Source organism: Glandiceps talaboti, chromosome 11, assembly GCF_964340395.1.
Source record: "Glandiceps talaboti chromosome 11, keGlaTala1.1, whole genome shotgun sequence".
Taxonomy (NCBI): domain Eukaryota; kingdom Metazoa; phylum Hemichordata; class Enteropneusta; family Spengelidae; genus Glandiceps; species Glandiceps talaboti.
In genome coordinates, this window is record NC_135559.1 from 22825951 (window position 1) to 22840873 (window position 14923).

General features: G+C 35.0%; 1 protein-coding gene across 1 annotated transcript in view; it reads right to left on the reverse strand.

The window, feature by feature from the left end:
- The window catches only part of LOC144442166 (O-acyltransferase like protein-like), a 33238-nt gene that overhangs the window by 14093 nt on the left and 4222 nt on the right, over positions 1 to 14923 (reverse strand). The window contains exons 2-8 of the mRNA XM_078131434.1: positions 11703 to 11878; positions 9268 to 9352; positions 8898 to 9000; positions 7982 to 8280; positions 7449 to 7625; positions 3325 to 3412; positions 337 to 426 (exon numbers count right to left, since the gene is read on the reverse strand). Of these exons, the coding sequence (XP_077987560.1) occupies positions 337 to 426; positions 3325 to 3412; positions 7449 to 7625; positions 7982 to 8280; positions 8898 to 9000; positions 9268 to 9352; positions 11703 to 11878 (1018 nt within the window). The remainder of the gene's footprint in view (positions 1 to 336; positions 427 to 3324; positions 3413 to 7448; positions 7626 to 7981; positions 8281 to 8897; positions 9001 to 9267; positions 9353 to 11702; positions 11879 to 14923) is intronic.

The following is a 14923-nucleotide window of genomic DNA, read 5'->3' on the forward strand; positions in this document are numbered from 1 at the left end:
ATACATACTTCAAATTCCATATAATTGATCACATACATCAACAATGAGAAAACACATATATCCTCTAAAGCCTGTTGGTATAGTTTTTAATTTTAATGAGTAATTTGCATAATTAATGTTTTTGGTTATTAGGCTATATCTTCAGCAATTAAGCTATATCTGTGGAATACATACTTCAAATTCCATATAATTTATCACATACATCAACAATGAGAAAACACATATATCCTCTAAAGCCTGTTGGTATAGTTTTTTAATTTTAAAGGGTAATTTGCATAATTATTTATTTTCCTAATATAATGCACTACTGGATATAGCTGATGAACATCAACCCACCTCCATAATTTGTTGAGGAGTAACACAAACCAATTAACTCTGCGTTGTCTGCTGAGTCCAAGTAATGTATGATATGATAGCAACATTCCACTGTAATATAAGGTCATAGTATAATGTGAACAAGTCACGTGTACATAGACATCGAATGTAATATGAGGTCATGGTATAATGTGAACAAGTCACATGTACATAGGCATCGAATGTAATATAAGGTCATGGTATAATGTGAACAAGTCACGTGTACATAGACATCGAATGTAATATAAGGTCATAGTATAATGTGAACAAGTCACGTGTACATAGACATCGAATGTAATATAAGGTCATGGTATAATGTGAACAAGTCACGTGCACATAGGCATCGAATGTAATATAAGGTCATGGTATAATGTGAACAAGTCACGTGTACATAAGCATCGAATGCAATATAAGGTCATGGTATAATGTGAACAAGTCACGTGTACATAGACATCGAATGTAATATAATGTCATGGTATAATGTGAACAAGTCACGTGTACATAGGCATCGAATGTAATATAAGGTCATGGTATAATGTGAACAAGTCACGTGTACATAGGCATCGAATGTAATATAAGGTCATGGTATAATGTGAACAAGTCACGTGTACATAGGCATCGAATGTAATATAAGGTCATGGTATAATGTGAACAAGTCACGTGTATATAGACATCGAATGGAATATAAGGTCATGGTATAATGTGAACAAGTCACGTGTTCATAGGCATCGAATGTAATATAAGGTCATGGTATAATGTGAACAAGTCACGTGTACATAGGCATCGAATGTAATATGAGGTCATGGTATAATGTGAACAAGTCACGTGTACATAGGCATCGAATGTAATATAAGGTCATGGTATAATGTGAACAAGTCACGTGTACATAGGCATCGAATTTAATATAAGGTCATGGTATAATGTGAACAAGTCACGTGTACATAGACATCGAATGTAATATAACGTCATGGTATAATGTGAACAAGTCACGTGTACATAGGCATCGAATTTAATATAAGGTCATGGTATAATGTGAACAAGTCACGTGTACATAGGCATCGAATGTAATATAAGGTCATGGTATAATGTGAACAAGTCACGTGTACATAGGCATCGAATGTGATATAAGGTCATGGTACAATGTGAACAAGTCGCGTGTACATAGACATCGAATGTAATATAAGGTCATGGTACAATGTGAACAAGTCACGTGTACATAGGCATCGAATGTAATATAAGGTCATGGTAAAATGTGAACAAGTCACGTGTACATAGGCATCGAATGTAATATAAGGTCATGGTAAAATGTGAACAAGTCACGTGTACATAGGCATCGAATGTAATATAAGGTCATGGTAAAATGTGAACAAGTCAAGTGTACATAGACATCGAATGTAATATAAGGTCATGGTATAATGTGAACAAGTCACGTGTACATAGGCATCGAATGTAATATAAGGTCATGGTATAATGTGAACAAGTCACGTGTACATAGGCATCGAATGTAATATAAGGTCATGGTAAAATGTGAACAAGTCAAGTGTACATAGACATCGAATGTAATATAAGGTCATTGTATAATGTGAACAAGTCACGTGTACATATGCATCGAATGTAATATAAGGTCATGGTATAATGTGAACAAGTCACGTGTATATAGACATCGAATGTAATATAAGGTCATGGTATAATGTGAACAAGTCACGTGTACATAGACATCGAATGTAATATAAGATTATTGTATAATGTGAACAAGTCACGTGTACATAGACATCGAATGTAATATAAGGTCATTGTATAATGTGAACAAGTCACGTGTACATAGACATCGAATGTGATATAAGGTCATGGTACAATGTGAACAAGTCACGTGTACATGGGCATCGAATGTGATATAAGGTCATGGTACAATGTGAACAAGTCACGTGTACATGGGCATCGAATGTAATATAAGGTCATGGTATAATGTGAACAAGTCACGTGTACATAGACATCGAATGTAATATAAGGTCTTGGTATAATGTGAACAAGTCACGTGTACATAGGCATCGAATGTAATATAAGGTCATGGTATAATGTGAACAAGTCACGTGTACATAGGCATCGAATGTAATATAAGGTCATAGTATAATGTGAACAAGTCAAGTGTACATAGACATCGAATGTAATATAAGGTCATAGTATAATGTGAACAAGTCAAGTGTACATAGACATCGAATGTAATATAAGGTCATAGTATAATGTGAACAAGTCAAGTGTACATAGACATCGAATGTAATATAAGGTCATGGTATAATGTGAACAAGTCACGTGTATATAGACATCGAATGGAATATAAGGTCATGGTATAATGTGAACAAGTCACGTGTACATAGGCATCGAATGTAATATAAGGTCATTGTATAATGTGAACAAGTCACGCGTACATAGACATCGAATGTAATATAAGGTCATGGTATAATGTGAACAAGTCACGTGTATATAGACATCGAATGTAATATAAGGTCTTGGTATAATGTGAACAAGTCACGTGTACATAGACATCGAATGTAATATAAGGTCATGGTATAATGTGAACAAGTCACGTGTACATAGACATCGAATGTAATATAAGGTCATGGTATAATGTGAACAAGTCACGTGTACATAGACATCGAATGTAATATAAGGTCATGGTATAATGTGAACAAGTCACGTGTACATAGACATCGAATGTAATATAAGGTCATGGTATAATGTGAACAAGTCACGTGTATATAGACATCGAATGTAATATAAGGTCATGGTATAATGTGAACAAGTCACGTGTATATAGACATCGAATGTAATATAAGGTCTTGGTATAATGTGAACAAGTCACGTGTACATAGACATCGAATGTAATTTATTAACCATATATATGTAACGCATACATAATTCATGTGTACGTGTATATTTCTCGGAGTATGCAACCAAACATAAAATAGATACCTTATTAATAGATAGGTATCCGTTGCAAGGCCAGCATCTGCCACGGGTTGAGCGATAATACTTGCACCTCCCAAATCAACAGGATTCACTGTCAAAATAAACACGTGTCACGATAGATTCTGTAACTATGCCTTATTTGCATACAATGGATTTAATTAAAGAATGTTTTGATGATATCAAACGTTAAGTTAAGAAAACAGATAACCTTACGGTAGTGGCCTTAGTTATCTTTCCGATCATTCCAGTCTAACAAACAGTAGGCATTCATACAACACCAGATCTAGTTCTTCCTCCATTTATATTCCAACCTTCAATACTCAGAGTCAACATTCATTCCGTATATCTGACTCAAAACATTGGAAGGGCTTACATCCGTATATAATAATAATAATAATAATAAGATGATTTGTAATGCGCCTCATCTCCGAAGAGCTCGAAGCGCAGAGCAAGAGTGGATACAGAAATAGTTAATGGAAATGTGAATTCAAGGTAATGTGTATTAAATAAAATGAGAAAGAAAAACAGTTATTAGCAGTTGAAGAGGTGAGTTTTGAGAGAATGTCTGAAGGTTGACAAAGATTTGGAATGGCGAAGATCAAAAGGGAGGTGGTTCCATGAAGTAGGGCCAATGTAAGAGAAGGATCTTTCACCAAATGTTTTGGTTGACACCCTTGGAACACAGAGAAGACGAGAATCAGAAGACGAGCGAAGTGGTCTTCGAGGAATGTATTGATGTAGAAGATCCGTGAGATATTGTGGGCCAATACCTACAACTGACTTGAAACAAATGGATGAAATTTTGTATTGAATACGTGAAGTGATAGGCAGCCAATGAAGTTTTCTAAGAAGAGGTTGTACATGATCGAACTTTTTAGCTTTGCAGACAAGCCGAGCTGCAGCATTTTGTACATGCTGTAGTCTGTCAGTGAGGTGTTTAGGACAACCAGAGAGAAGAGCATTACAATAGTCTAAGCGAGACAGGATGAGTGTGGAGACAAGTGTTTGAGTGGCACTAGAAGTGAGAAAGTGACGAATAGAGCTGATTTGTCTCAGTTGAATGTAGGCGGCCTTGCATGTGCGTTGCACATGCTCGGCCATATTGAGATTGCAATCAAGTGTGACTCCAAGATTTTTTACACTTGGACTGAAAAGTATGTCTGAGTTTCCGACATGCATGGAAGGAGGAAGAGCAAGTTTAGTGGAAAGTCTAGGAGATGAGATTAGTATGGCTTCTGTCTTACAGTCATTTAATTGAAGCTTATTTGCAGTCATCCACATTTTGACGTCAGTAATGCAGTTTTACATATCTTCAATAGTTTGGTTTATGTTATGTGGATTAGTGTCTTTATAAAGTTGGTTATCATCAGCAAAAGCATGATGATGAATTAAGTGCTTCTTGACAAGATTGAAAAGAGGCTCGGTGTAAAGAACGAATAAGACAGGACCAAGGACTGAGCCTTGGGGAACACCAAAGGAGAGGGGTGATGCATTTGACTGGAAACCATTTATCGTGACTATTTGAGTTCTTTCAGAAAGATAAGAGTTAAACCAGGATAGGGCAGATTCTGTGATACCAAAAGTATGTTGAAGTCGTTTAAGGAGAATATTATGATCAATGGTGTCAAATGCAGCCGACAGGTCTAAGAGAGTAAGAAGAGTGATTTTACCGTTGTCAATGGCAGTTAAAAGATCGTTTATGATTTTGAGAAGGGCAGTTTCAGTGCTGTGGTAAGGCCTGTAAGCAGATTGAAGAGGATTAAGGAGATTATTAGAAAGGAGGTGCTCATTTAACTGTAAGAGAACTATTCGTTCAATTACTTTAGAGAGAAATGGAAGGTTAGAAACAGGGCGATAGTTTTTCAAATCGTTATGATCAAGAGATGGTTGCTTCAACAATGGTTTTACAAGAGCAGTTTTGAAGATAGATGGAAATGTACCAGATGAAAGAGAATGATTGATAACTAATGTAATGTGTGGTAACATAATACGAGCTCTTTGCAACTTTAAAAAGTTGAAAAGAGTTAATGGAATTTTATGCCTGGTACGAGGCTGGGGGGAGGGGGCGTGTTTCCAATATTATGGTAACTTTTGGCGGCATCAACATCAACATACATCAACACGCCGTGGCCAGTTGTAATTTTTTTTACAAAAATGGCGAAAGTAGAACTCATTCGTCTCCTGTGCGAAGGCCAGAAGTTGTCAACCGACACAATCGATATATTTACAACAGATGAAATTACATCGATGGACGTGCTGTCCACCCTCATCGAGCAGGACATTCAATCATATTATCTGAATTAGATGAAAGCTGTGAAAGCTAGTCTGTTCTTGTTCTACTTTCATTTTCATCCATATGAAGTCTTGCCAGTTTTTGTCTCTTTTAGTACATTGTGTCTGTTATGTTATGTATTGTATGTTCATCATTCTGTTTATAACACTATCTATGTTCATCATTCGTTTTATCACACTATCTATGTTCATCATTCTTTTTATCACACTATCTATGTTCATCATTCGTTTTATCACACTATCTATGTTCATCATTCTTTTTATCACACTATCTATGTTCATCATTCTTTTTATCACACTATCTATGTTCATCATTCTGTTTATAACACTATCTATGTTCATCATTCTTTTTATCACACTATCTATTTTCATCATTCTTTTTATCACACTATCTATGTTCATCATTCGCTTTATCACACTATCTATGTTCATCATTCGTTTTATCACACTATCTATGTTCATTCTGTTTATAACACTATCTATGTTCATCATTCTTTTTATCACACTATCTATGTTCATCATTCTTTTTATCACACTATCTATGTTCATCATTCTGTTTATAACACTATCTATGTTCATCATTTTGTTCATAACACTATCTATGTTCATCATTCTGTTTATAACACTATGTTCATCATTCTTTTTATAACACTATCTATGTACATCATTCGTTTTATCACACTATCTATGTTCATCATTCTTTTTATAACACTATCTATGTTCATCATTCTTTTTATCACACTATCTATGTTCATCATTCTTTTTATAACACTATCTATGTTCATCATTCTTTTTATAACACTATCTATGTTCATCATTCGTTTTATCACACTATCTATGTTCATCATTCTGTTTATAACACTATCTATGTTCATCATTCGTTTTATCACACTATCTATGTTCATCATTCGTTTTATCACACTATCTATGTTCATCATTCGTTTTATCACACTATCTATGTTCATCATTCTTTTTATCACACTATCTATGTTCATCATTCTTTTTATCACACTATCTATGTTCATTCTTTTTATCACACTATCTATTTTCATTATTCTTTTTATCACACTATCTATGTTCATCATTCTTTTATCACACTATCTATGTTCATCATTCTTTTTATCACACTATCTATGTTCATCATTCTGTTTATAACACTGTCTATGTTCATTCTGTTTATAACACTATCTATGTTCATCATTCTTTTTATCACACTATCTATGTTCATCATTCTTTTTATCACACTATCTATGTTCATCATTCTTTTTATAACACTATGTTCATCATTCTGTTTATAACACTGTCTATGTTCATCATTCTGTTTATAACACTATGTTCATCATTCTGTTTATAACACTATCTATGTCCATTCTGTTTATAACACTATCTATTTTCATCATTCTTTTTATAACACTATCTATGTTCATCATTCTTTTTATCACACTATCTATGTTCATCATTCTTGTTATCACACTGTGTATGTTAAAAAAATGTTTGTGTCATCCTCGGCAAAGGTATTCAGTGATGTATCTGTTTTGTCTTTCATGCCAATGTGATAATTGTCGCGTTGTATATCCGTTTTTGTTTGTGGTTTTCCGAATATTATTTTTGCTAAATCATATCAAATGAAAACCTTCGACGTAGCGTCGATGTCACAAGTGTAATTGACCCTGCAAATACTGCTAAATACTACTGTACAGGTACATAACTCTATGTGTATGCCATATGCCAGATGACACTTGATGTCGGTTACAGTTGTACAACGAAGTTCTTCCAAGGAAGACTTCTACAGACTTCCTTTAGATTATAAGGTATAGAATGAAAGAATGACTCACTAACTAACGTTATTGATACTTCGTAGTTCATAGCATAGAACACCCACATCATGGTCAGAAACTTCATACCATACACAGCTGATAGAGTCTCTGTTTTAGTGTTATATGTGGTACTTAGGAGACTGCTTCCACTGGTAATCATGGAAAACGCTCTCATAGGATGGGATTTTGGCCCTCCTGCAAAAAGATGGAACCTACTTGTTATTTGAGTGGCACCGATAATATGACTTTACGAGTAGCATCGAATCAACCATCTGTCTGTCTGTCTGTCTGTATGTCTGTCTGTCTGTCTGTCTGTCTGTCTGTCTGTATGTCTGTCTGTCTGTCTGTCTGTCTATTATTTGTTTAATGGTTAAAATGATATAAATGTAAAACTTGTTACAGTAGTGTATGTGACTGGGCAAAATCAAAGACGTACTATTCTTAATGATCGCACACACGTCTGTAAATACCTGATAATACTTAACTTAAAAAAAGATGAATTTAAATAAATTAAATTGAACTCTAACATAACCAACAATAACTAATATTACCCATGTCTTGTGGATGGCTCTCACTTTTGTCGTCATGTGAAGATTTTGGTGTTTGATCTTGTTCGCAATCTTCAATTACGTCATATATATCATCACTGGCATCTCCACTGTCTAAATTTATTCGTGGACGATTACGGTCAGATTGTTTTACTTCGCGGTTGGTGTCATCTCTTTCTGAACGTTCTTTGGCGGATGGCTCATCTTCACTTGTTACGTCATGGATTGATTTCTTTGGTCGTTGATAATAATCCCAGAGAGTGACAGTGACCACTAATGTCACAACAAAGCCTAACACTGCGCTGCAATTTGCAAATGCCAAACACTATTTAGTACCCAACTTTAATACATGAACGTACATGTTCAAGGCCAGTCAAATATAGACTATGCATACATACATTTATAAGAGTGCACAACCTATGGCGTGTAAATCAAAGTTTATCTTTATAGATAATACAGTCCCTACGAATAAGTCAAATCAAGAGAATGTCATAATGACAAAATTTGAGTAGTCGTTCTCACATATCTTTCTGTATGATTTTGCCCAATTTTCACTTGTCATTTTAATTATTTTTTTCTCATCTGTGTTTTGTGTATCTGTTATCTGTTTGAACTCCCTGTGCCATTTCTAATGGTTTTTTTCTTGTATTTTTTGAATTGTCTTACTCACTCCTCTTGAAAGGGGTCGTAGAGTAAATAAAATTATTATTATATAAGTTATTATTATTACACACATACACACACAAACAATCAACCGCACAGACAGACAGACAGACAGACAGACAGACAGACACACATACATACATACACACACACGCACACACACACACACGTACATACATACACACACACACACACACACACACACACACACACACACACACACACACACACACACACACTAATTTGGCCTACTTACAGTACTACAATAGCTCCTACTGACAATGGGTCATCGTACTCACAATAAACGTCGAGTACTTCCAACTTGTCAAAAAGTATACCCAAGCGACGATTTTCTAGACCTGAAACGACAGACTTCACGGTCAATCACAAATGATAATAATTATTCCTGTCAATGGTGACGTCATCTTGCACCAGAGAAGAGTGATGTTGTTGTTGTGTTGTTGTTGTTGTTGTTGTTGTTGTTCTTCTTCTTCTTCTTCTTCTTCCCACTAGTAACCTAACATTAACTATCATTTTTACTTCACTGATGTAAAATAGTAAGATATCTCGATATGTTTTTTTTTAGCCGTGTTTTGCACAAGTGAATGAATAAATAGTAACCTTACCAAGTGAAACGACGGTAAGAAGTTCGTCCTGCGTACACGTGTCAGGCACACAAACTCCGAGTTGAAGTGGTATGTCCGTGCTAGACTAGAACATTAACAAGAATGAAGTATATTATTGTTGAGACACTCTAAAATCTATGAAGAGTAAGAATTGTCCGTTTACGTATGCTAAAGAATTGGTTGCAATATTCAATATTTATCGTTGTGATAAGTCTTGGTCTATCACATGACTAGTTCTATTAACATTTTGGATTGAAAAGTTTGCATCAAACCTTAAAGTCTTTTTGTTTCAATTTGATGTATACCCCCAGTTTTACATTGGTGATTTGTGTCTGTACGCGTGTCTTGTCTTTTATTACATTTGATGTTTGCCTTGTGCCAAGATGAATTTCCATGTTTTTATGGACAATAAAGTATATCTAATCTATCTGTAATCTAATCTAAATGACAACTACACTACAATAGTTGACCTTTATAGTTTGATTATGTCACGTGACTGACAATGTATCAAACTATTTAGCATATTTATAGTTGTGCTACATATCGATATTTTCTTACTACCTCCATGTTGATATACATGTTGATATTTTCTAACTACCTACATGTTGATATACATGTTGATATTTTCTAACTACCTACATGTTGATATTTTCTAACTACCAACATGTTGATATTTTCTAACTACCTACATGTTGATATTTTCTAACTACCTACATGTTGATATTTTCTAACTACCTCCATGTTGATATTTTCTAACTACCTCCATGTTGATATTTTTTAACTACCTACATGTTGATATTTTCTAACTACCTACATATTGATATTTTCTAACTACCTACATGTTGATATTTTCTAACTACCTACATGTTGATATTTTCTAACTACCTCCATGTTGATATTTTCTAACTACCTCCATGTTGATATTTTCTAACTACCTACATGTTGATATTTTCTAACTACCTACATGTTGATATTTTCTAACTACCTCCATGTTGATATTTTCTAACTACCTACATGTTGATATTTTCTAACTACCTACATATTGATATTTTCTAACTACCTACATGTTGATATTTTCTAACTACCTACATGTTGATATTTTCTAACTACCTACATGTTGATATTTTCTAACTACCAACATATTGATATTTTCTAACTACCTACATGTTGATATTTTCTAACTACCTACATGTTGATATTTTCTAACTACCTACATGTTGATATTTTCTCACTACTTCCATGTTGATATTTTCGAACTAGTTTCTTAGTTGACAATAGGTACACGAGAGGATCTGTCTTGGTTGACAATAGGTACACTAGAGGGTCTGTCTTGGTTGACAATAGGTACACAAGAGGATCTGTCTTGGTTGACAATAGGTACACTAGAGGGTCTGTCTTGGTTGACAATAGGTACACTAGAGGGTCTGTCTTGGTTGACAATAGGTACACGAGAGGATCTGTCTTGGTTGACAATAGGTACACAAGAGGATCTGTCTTGGTTGACAATAGGTACACTAGAGGGTCTGTCTTAGTTGACAATAGGTACACTAGAGGGTCTGTCTTAGTTGACAATAGGTACACTAGAGGGTCTGTCTTGGTTGACAATAGGTACACGAGAGGATCTGTCTTGGTTGACAATCCTCATCAGAATAACTATTTAAATTCCTCTCGGAACCAACGTCTCGTTGGATGGAGCTTCAGTACAGCATATAGTACCCAGTGCAGTTTATTGACAGTTAGAATCTGTATGAAATCACCCACATTGTATAATGTGTTTGATCAAAATTTCCAAAATTTTGAAGACAGCGCATTACGTATGTGGAAACACAGGCGCACGTATTATTGCTTAGATTGCCGTTTTCTTAGGAAAATATCGTACGAATCCTGTTGCTACAAATGTATCAATCTCTATACTATAGTAGAAATAACTCTTTTCTCCTTACATGTAGGAATATATATTCAAAAGGTTGTTATAATTAGTCTGTAGACCAGAAAAACAACAATCTATGAAATATTACACGCCCCTATGTGCGGAAGGAACGCCGAGATCTTTCAGGCTACTTAAATAATATAGTCCATAGTTAGAGTTGACCCCTAGGTGGCGGTATGATCTGTCTTTGTTCGACGATCCTCATCAGACTGTTGACTAGGCTACTATTAATTGACCCACTTCTGTGTTTTAACCTTTGAAATTAAATTATCTACCAAGCCGATAGTCCCACCCATTACCAGCAGAGATAGACCCAGTAGCAGAGTTTTGGCAACCGAGACTACGAAGCTGACTGATAGTTTTGGTTATGTTGAAATGTTTTCAAATTAAAAAGTCACATGATACAAAAACAGAAAGGGTAAGCCCCAATATTAAAAACAGTATGCAATGTTGTACCTTCATAATACTTTAGACTTAACAATATATAAATAAATATCGTCCTTACCGATCTTGGGTATCTACATGTAGCAACACAATACTTGGCATTAAAAGAGGATGGCGGTGATGACGTAGAAATGGTTACAGGTACGTCAGTGACATCACGACATTCAGCAAACGAACCAAACCAACGAAGATCACCACGGAGTACATTACTCTCTAGTTTACCAATAGCATCATATACTGATAGAGAGTAACAACGTTTCAAGTTAGCAAACGAACTTAAAGGGAAAAACCACTCTTTGGAAATTATCAAATTTTACATCGCCTACATTAGAAAACTTATAATGTGCCTCATTGGCTGGGAATCTTTGCTGTGGGCCAAATTGCCTCATGGGAGTCACCAGAAAATGCATGTGCAGTGGGTGAGTGGACAATGAATATGCATAACATTTTATTTGAAGGACTTAGGAGTCATGAATATTCACTCTCGGCTGAAATCGTGAATAAAACATATTTACACGATAAACGACTGCTCCTGAGGTTTAATTTTATTGAATAAAATCTCAAACCAAGTGCAAAATATTTCCAGGTCTCCCCTCTTTCAGATTATCAACCCCAACCCCAACCCCCCAACCCCCATCCCCCATCGCACCCCCAAATTTGTTTGTGCTCCTTCCAATTTTCTTTTCCCCCCCCCCCCTCTACAAACACACTCGCCATAATTCTGCTCGGTCTCTACATTGTATGTAAACTCTTAGCGTAGTTGTATATACATATTTGATATCATAACAACTTGGCTGCAAGTACAAATGAAAACTGGATGGTGTCTACAAAACTCAACTCTAAGTGAAGGTTTTTAAAAATTCTGACGATCTTTCCCTGTTAAAGCTGCATTGGAACGTTTATAAAAACTGTTTTGTATATAATTGTACTCCCATGAACAGTATCGCATCACCTGTGTTAGGTACAATAACTTACTTGTAGTATCATACACCCTGAACAGTATCGCATCACCTGTGTTAGGTATAATAACTTACTAGTAATATCATACACCCTGAACAGTATCGCATCACCAGTGTTAGGTATAATAACTTACTTGTAATATCATACACCCTGAACAGTATCACATCACCTGTGTTAGATATAATAACTTACTAGTAATATCATACACCCTGAACAGTATTGCATCACCTGTGTTAGGTATAATAACTTACTTGTAATATCATACACCCTGAACAGTATTGCATCACCTGTGTTAGGTACAATAACTTACTTGTAATATCATACACCCTGAACAGTATCGCATCACCTGTGTTAGGTATAATAACTTACTAGTAATATCATACACCCTGAATAGTATCGCATCACCTGTGTTAGGTACAATAACTTACTTGTAATATCATACACCCTGAACAGTATTGCATCACCTGTGTTAGATATAATAACTTACTAGTAATATCATACACTCTGAATAGTATTGCATCACCTGTGTTAGGTATAATAACTTACTTGTAATATCATACACCCTGAACAGTATTACATCACCTGTGTTAGATACAATAACTTACTAGTAATATCATACACCCTGAACAGTATTGCATCACCTGTGTTAGGTACAATAACTTACTAGTAATATCATACACCCTGAACAGTATTGTATCACCTGTGTTAGGTATAATAACTTACTAGTAATATCATACACCCTGAATAGTATTGCATCACCTGTGTTAGGTACAATAACTTACTAGTAATATTATACACCCTGAACAGTATCGCATCACCTGTGTTAGATATAATAACTTACTAGTAATATCATACACCATGAACAGTATTGCATCACCTGTGTTAGGTACAATAACTTACTAGTAATATCATACACCCTGAACAGTATCGCATCACCTGTGTTAGGTACAATAACTTACTTGTAGTATCATACACCCTGAACAGTATCGCATCACCTGTGTTAGGTATAATAACTTACTAGTAATATCATACACCCTGAACAGTATCGCATCACCAGTGTTAGGTATAATAACTTACTTGTAATATCATACACCCTGAACAGTATCACATCACCTGTGTTAGATATAATAACTTACTAGTAATATCATACACCCTGAACAGTATTGCATCACCTGTGTTAGGTATAATAACTTACTTGTAATATCATACACCCTGAACAGTATTGCATCACCTGTGTTAGGTACAATAACTTACTTGTAATATCATACACCCTGAACAGTATCGCATCACCTGTGTTAGGTATAATAACTTACTTGTAATATCATACACCCTGAACAGTATTACATCACCTGTGTTAGATACAATAACTTACTAGTAATATCATACACCCTGAACAGTATTGCATCACCTGTGTTAGGTACAATAACTTACTTGTAATATCATACACCCTGAACAGTATTGCATCACCTGTGTTAGATACAATAACTTACTTGTAATATCATACACCCTGAACAGTATTGCATCACCTGTGTTAGGTACAATAACTTACTTGTAATATCATACACCCTGAACAGTATCACATCACCTGTGTTAGGTATAATAACTTACTAGTAATATCATACACCCTGAACAGTATTGTATCACCTGTGTTAGGTATAATAACTTACTAGTAATATCATACACCCTGAACAGTATTGCATCACCTGTGTTAGGTATAATAACTTACTAGTAATATCATACACCCTGAACAGTATTGTATCACCTGTGTTAGGTACAATAACTTACTAGTAATATCATACACCCTGAACAGTATTGTATCACCTGTGTTAGGTACAATAACTTACTAGTAATATCATACACCCTGAACAGTATTGCATCACCTGTGTTAGGTATAATAACTTACTAGTAATATCATACACCCTGAACAGTATTGCATCACCTGTATTAGGTATAATAACTTACTAGTAATATCATACACCCTGAACAGTATCGCATCACCTGTGTTAGGTACAATAACTTACTAGTAATATCATACACCCTGAACAGTATTGCATCACCTGTGTTAGGTAAAATAACTACTAGTAATATTATACACCCTGAACAGTATTGCATCACCTGTATTAGGTACAATAACTTACTAGTAATATCATACACCCTGAACAGTATTGCATCACCAGTGTTAGGTATAATAACTTACTAGTAATATCATACACCCTGAACAGTATCGCATCACCTGTGTTAGGTATAATAACTTACTAGTAATATCATACACCCTGAACAGTATCGCATCACCTGTGTTAGGTATAATAACTTACTAGTAAT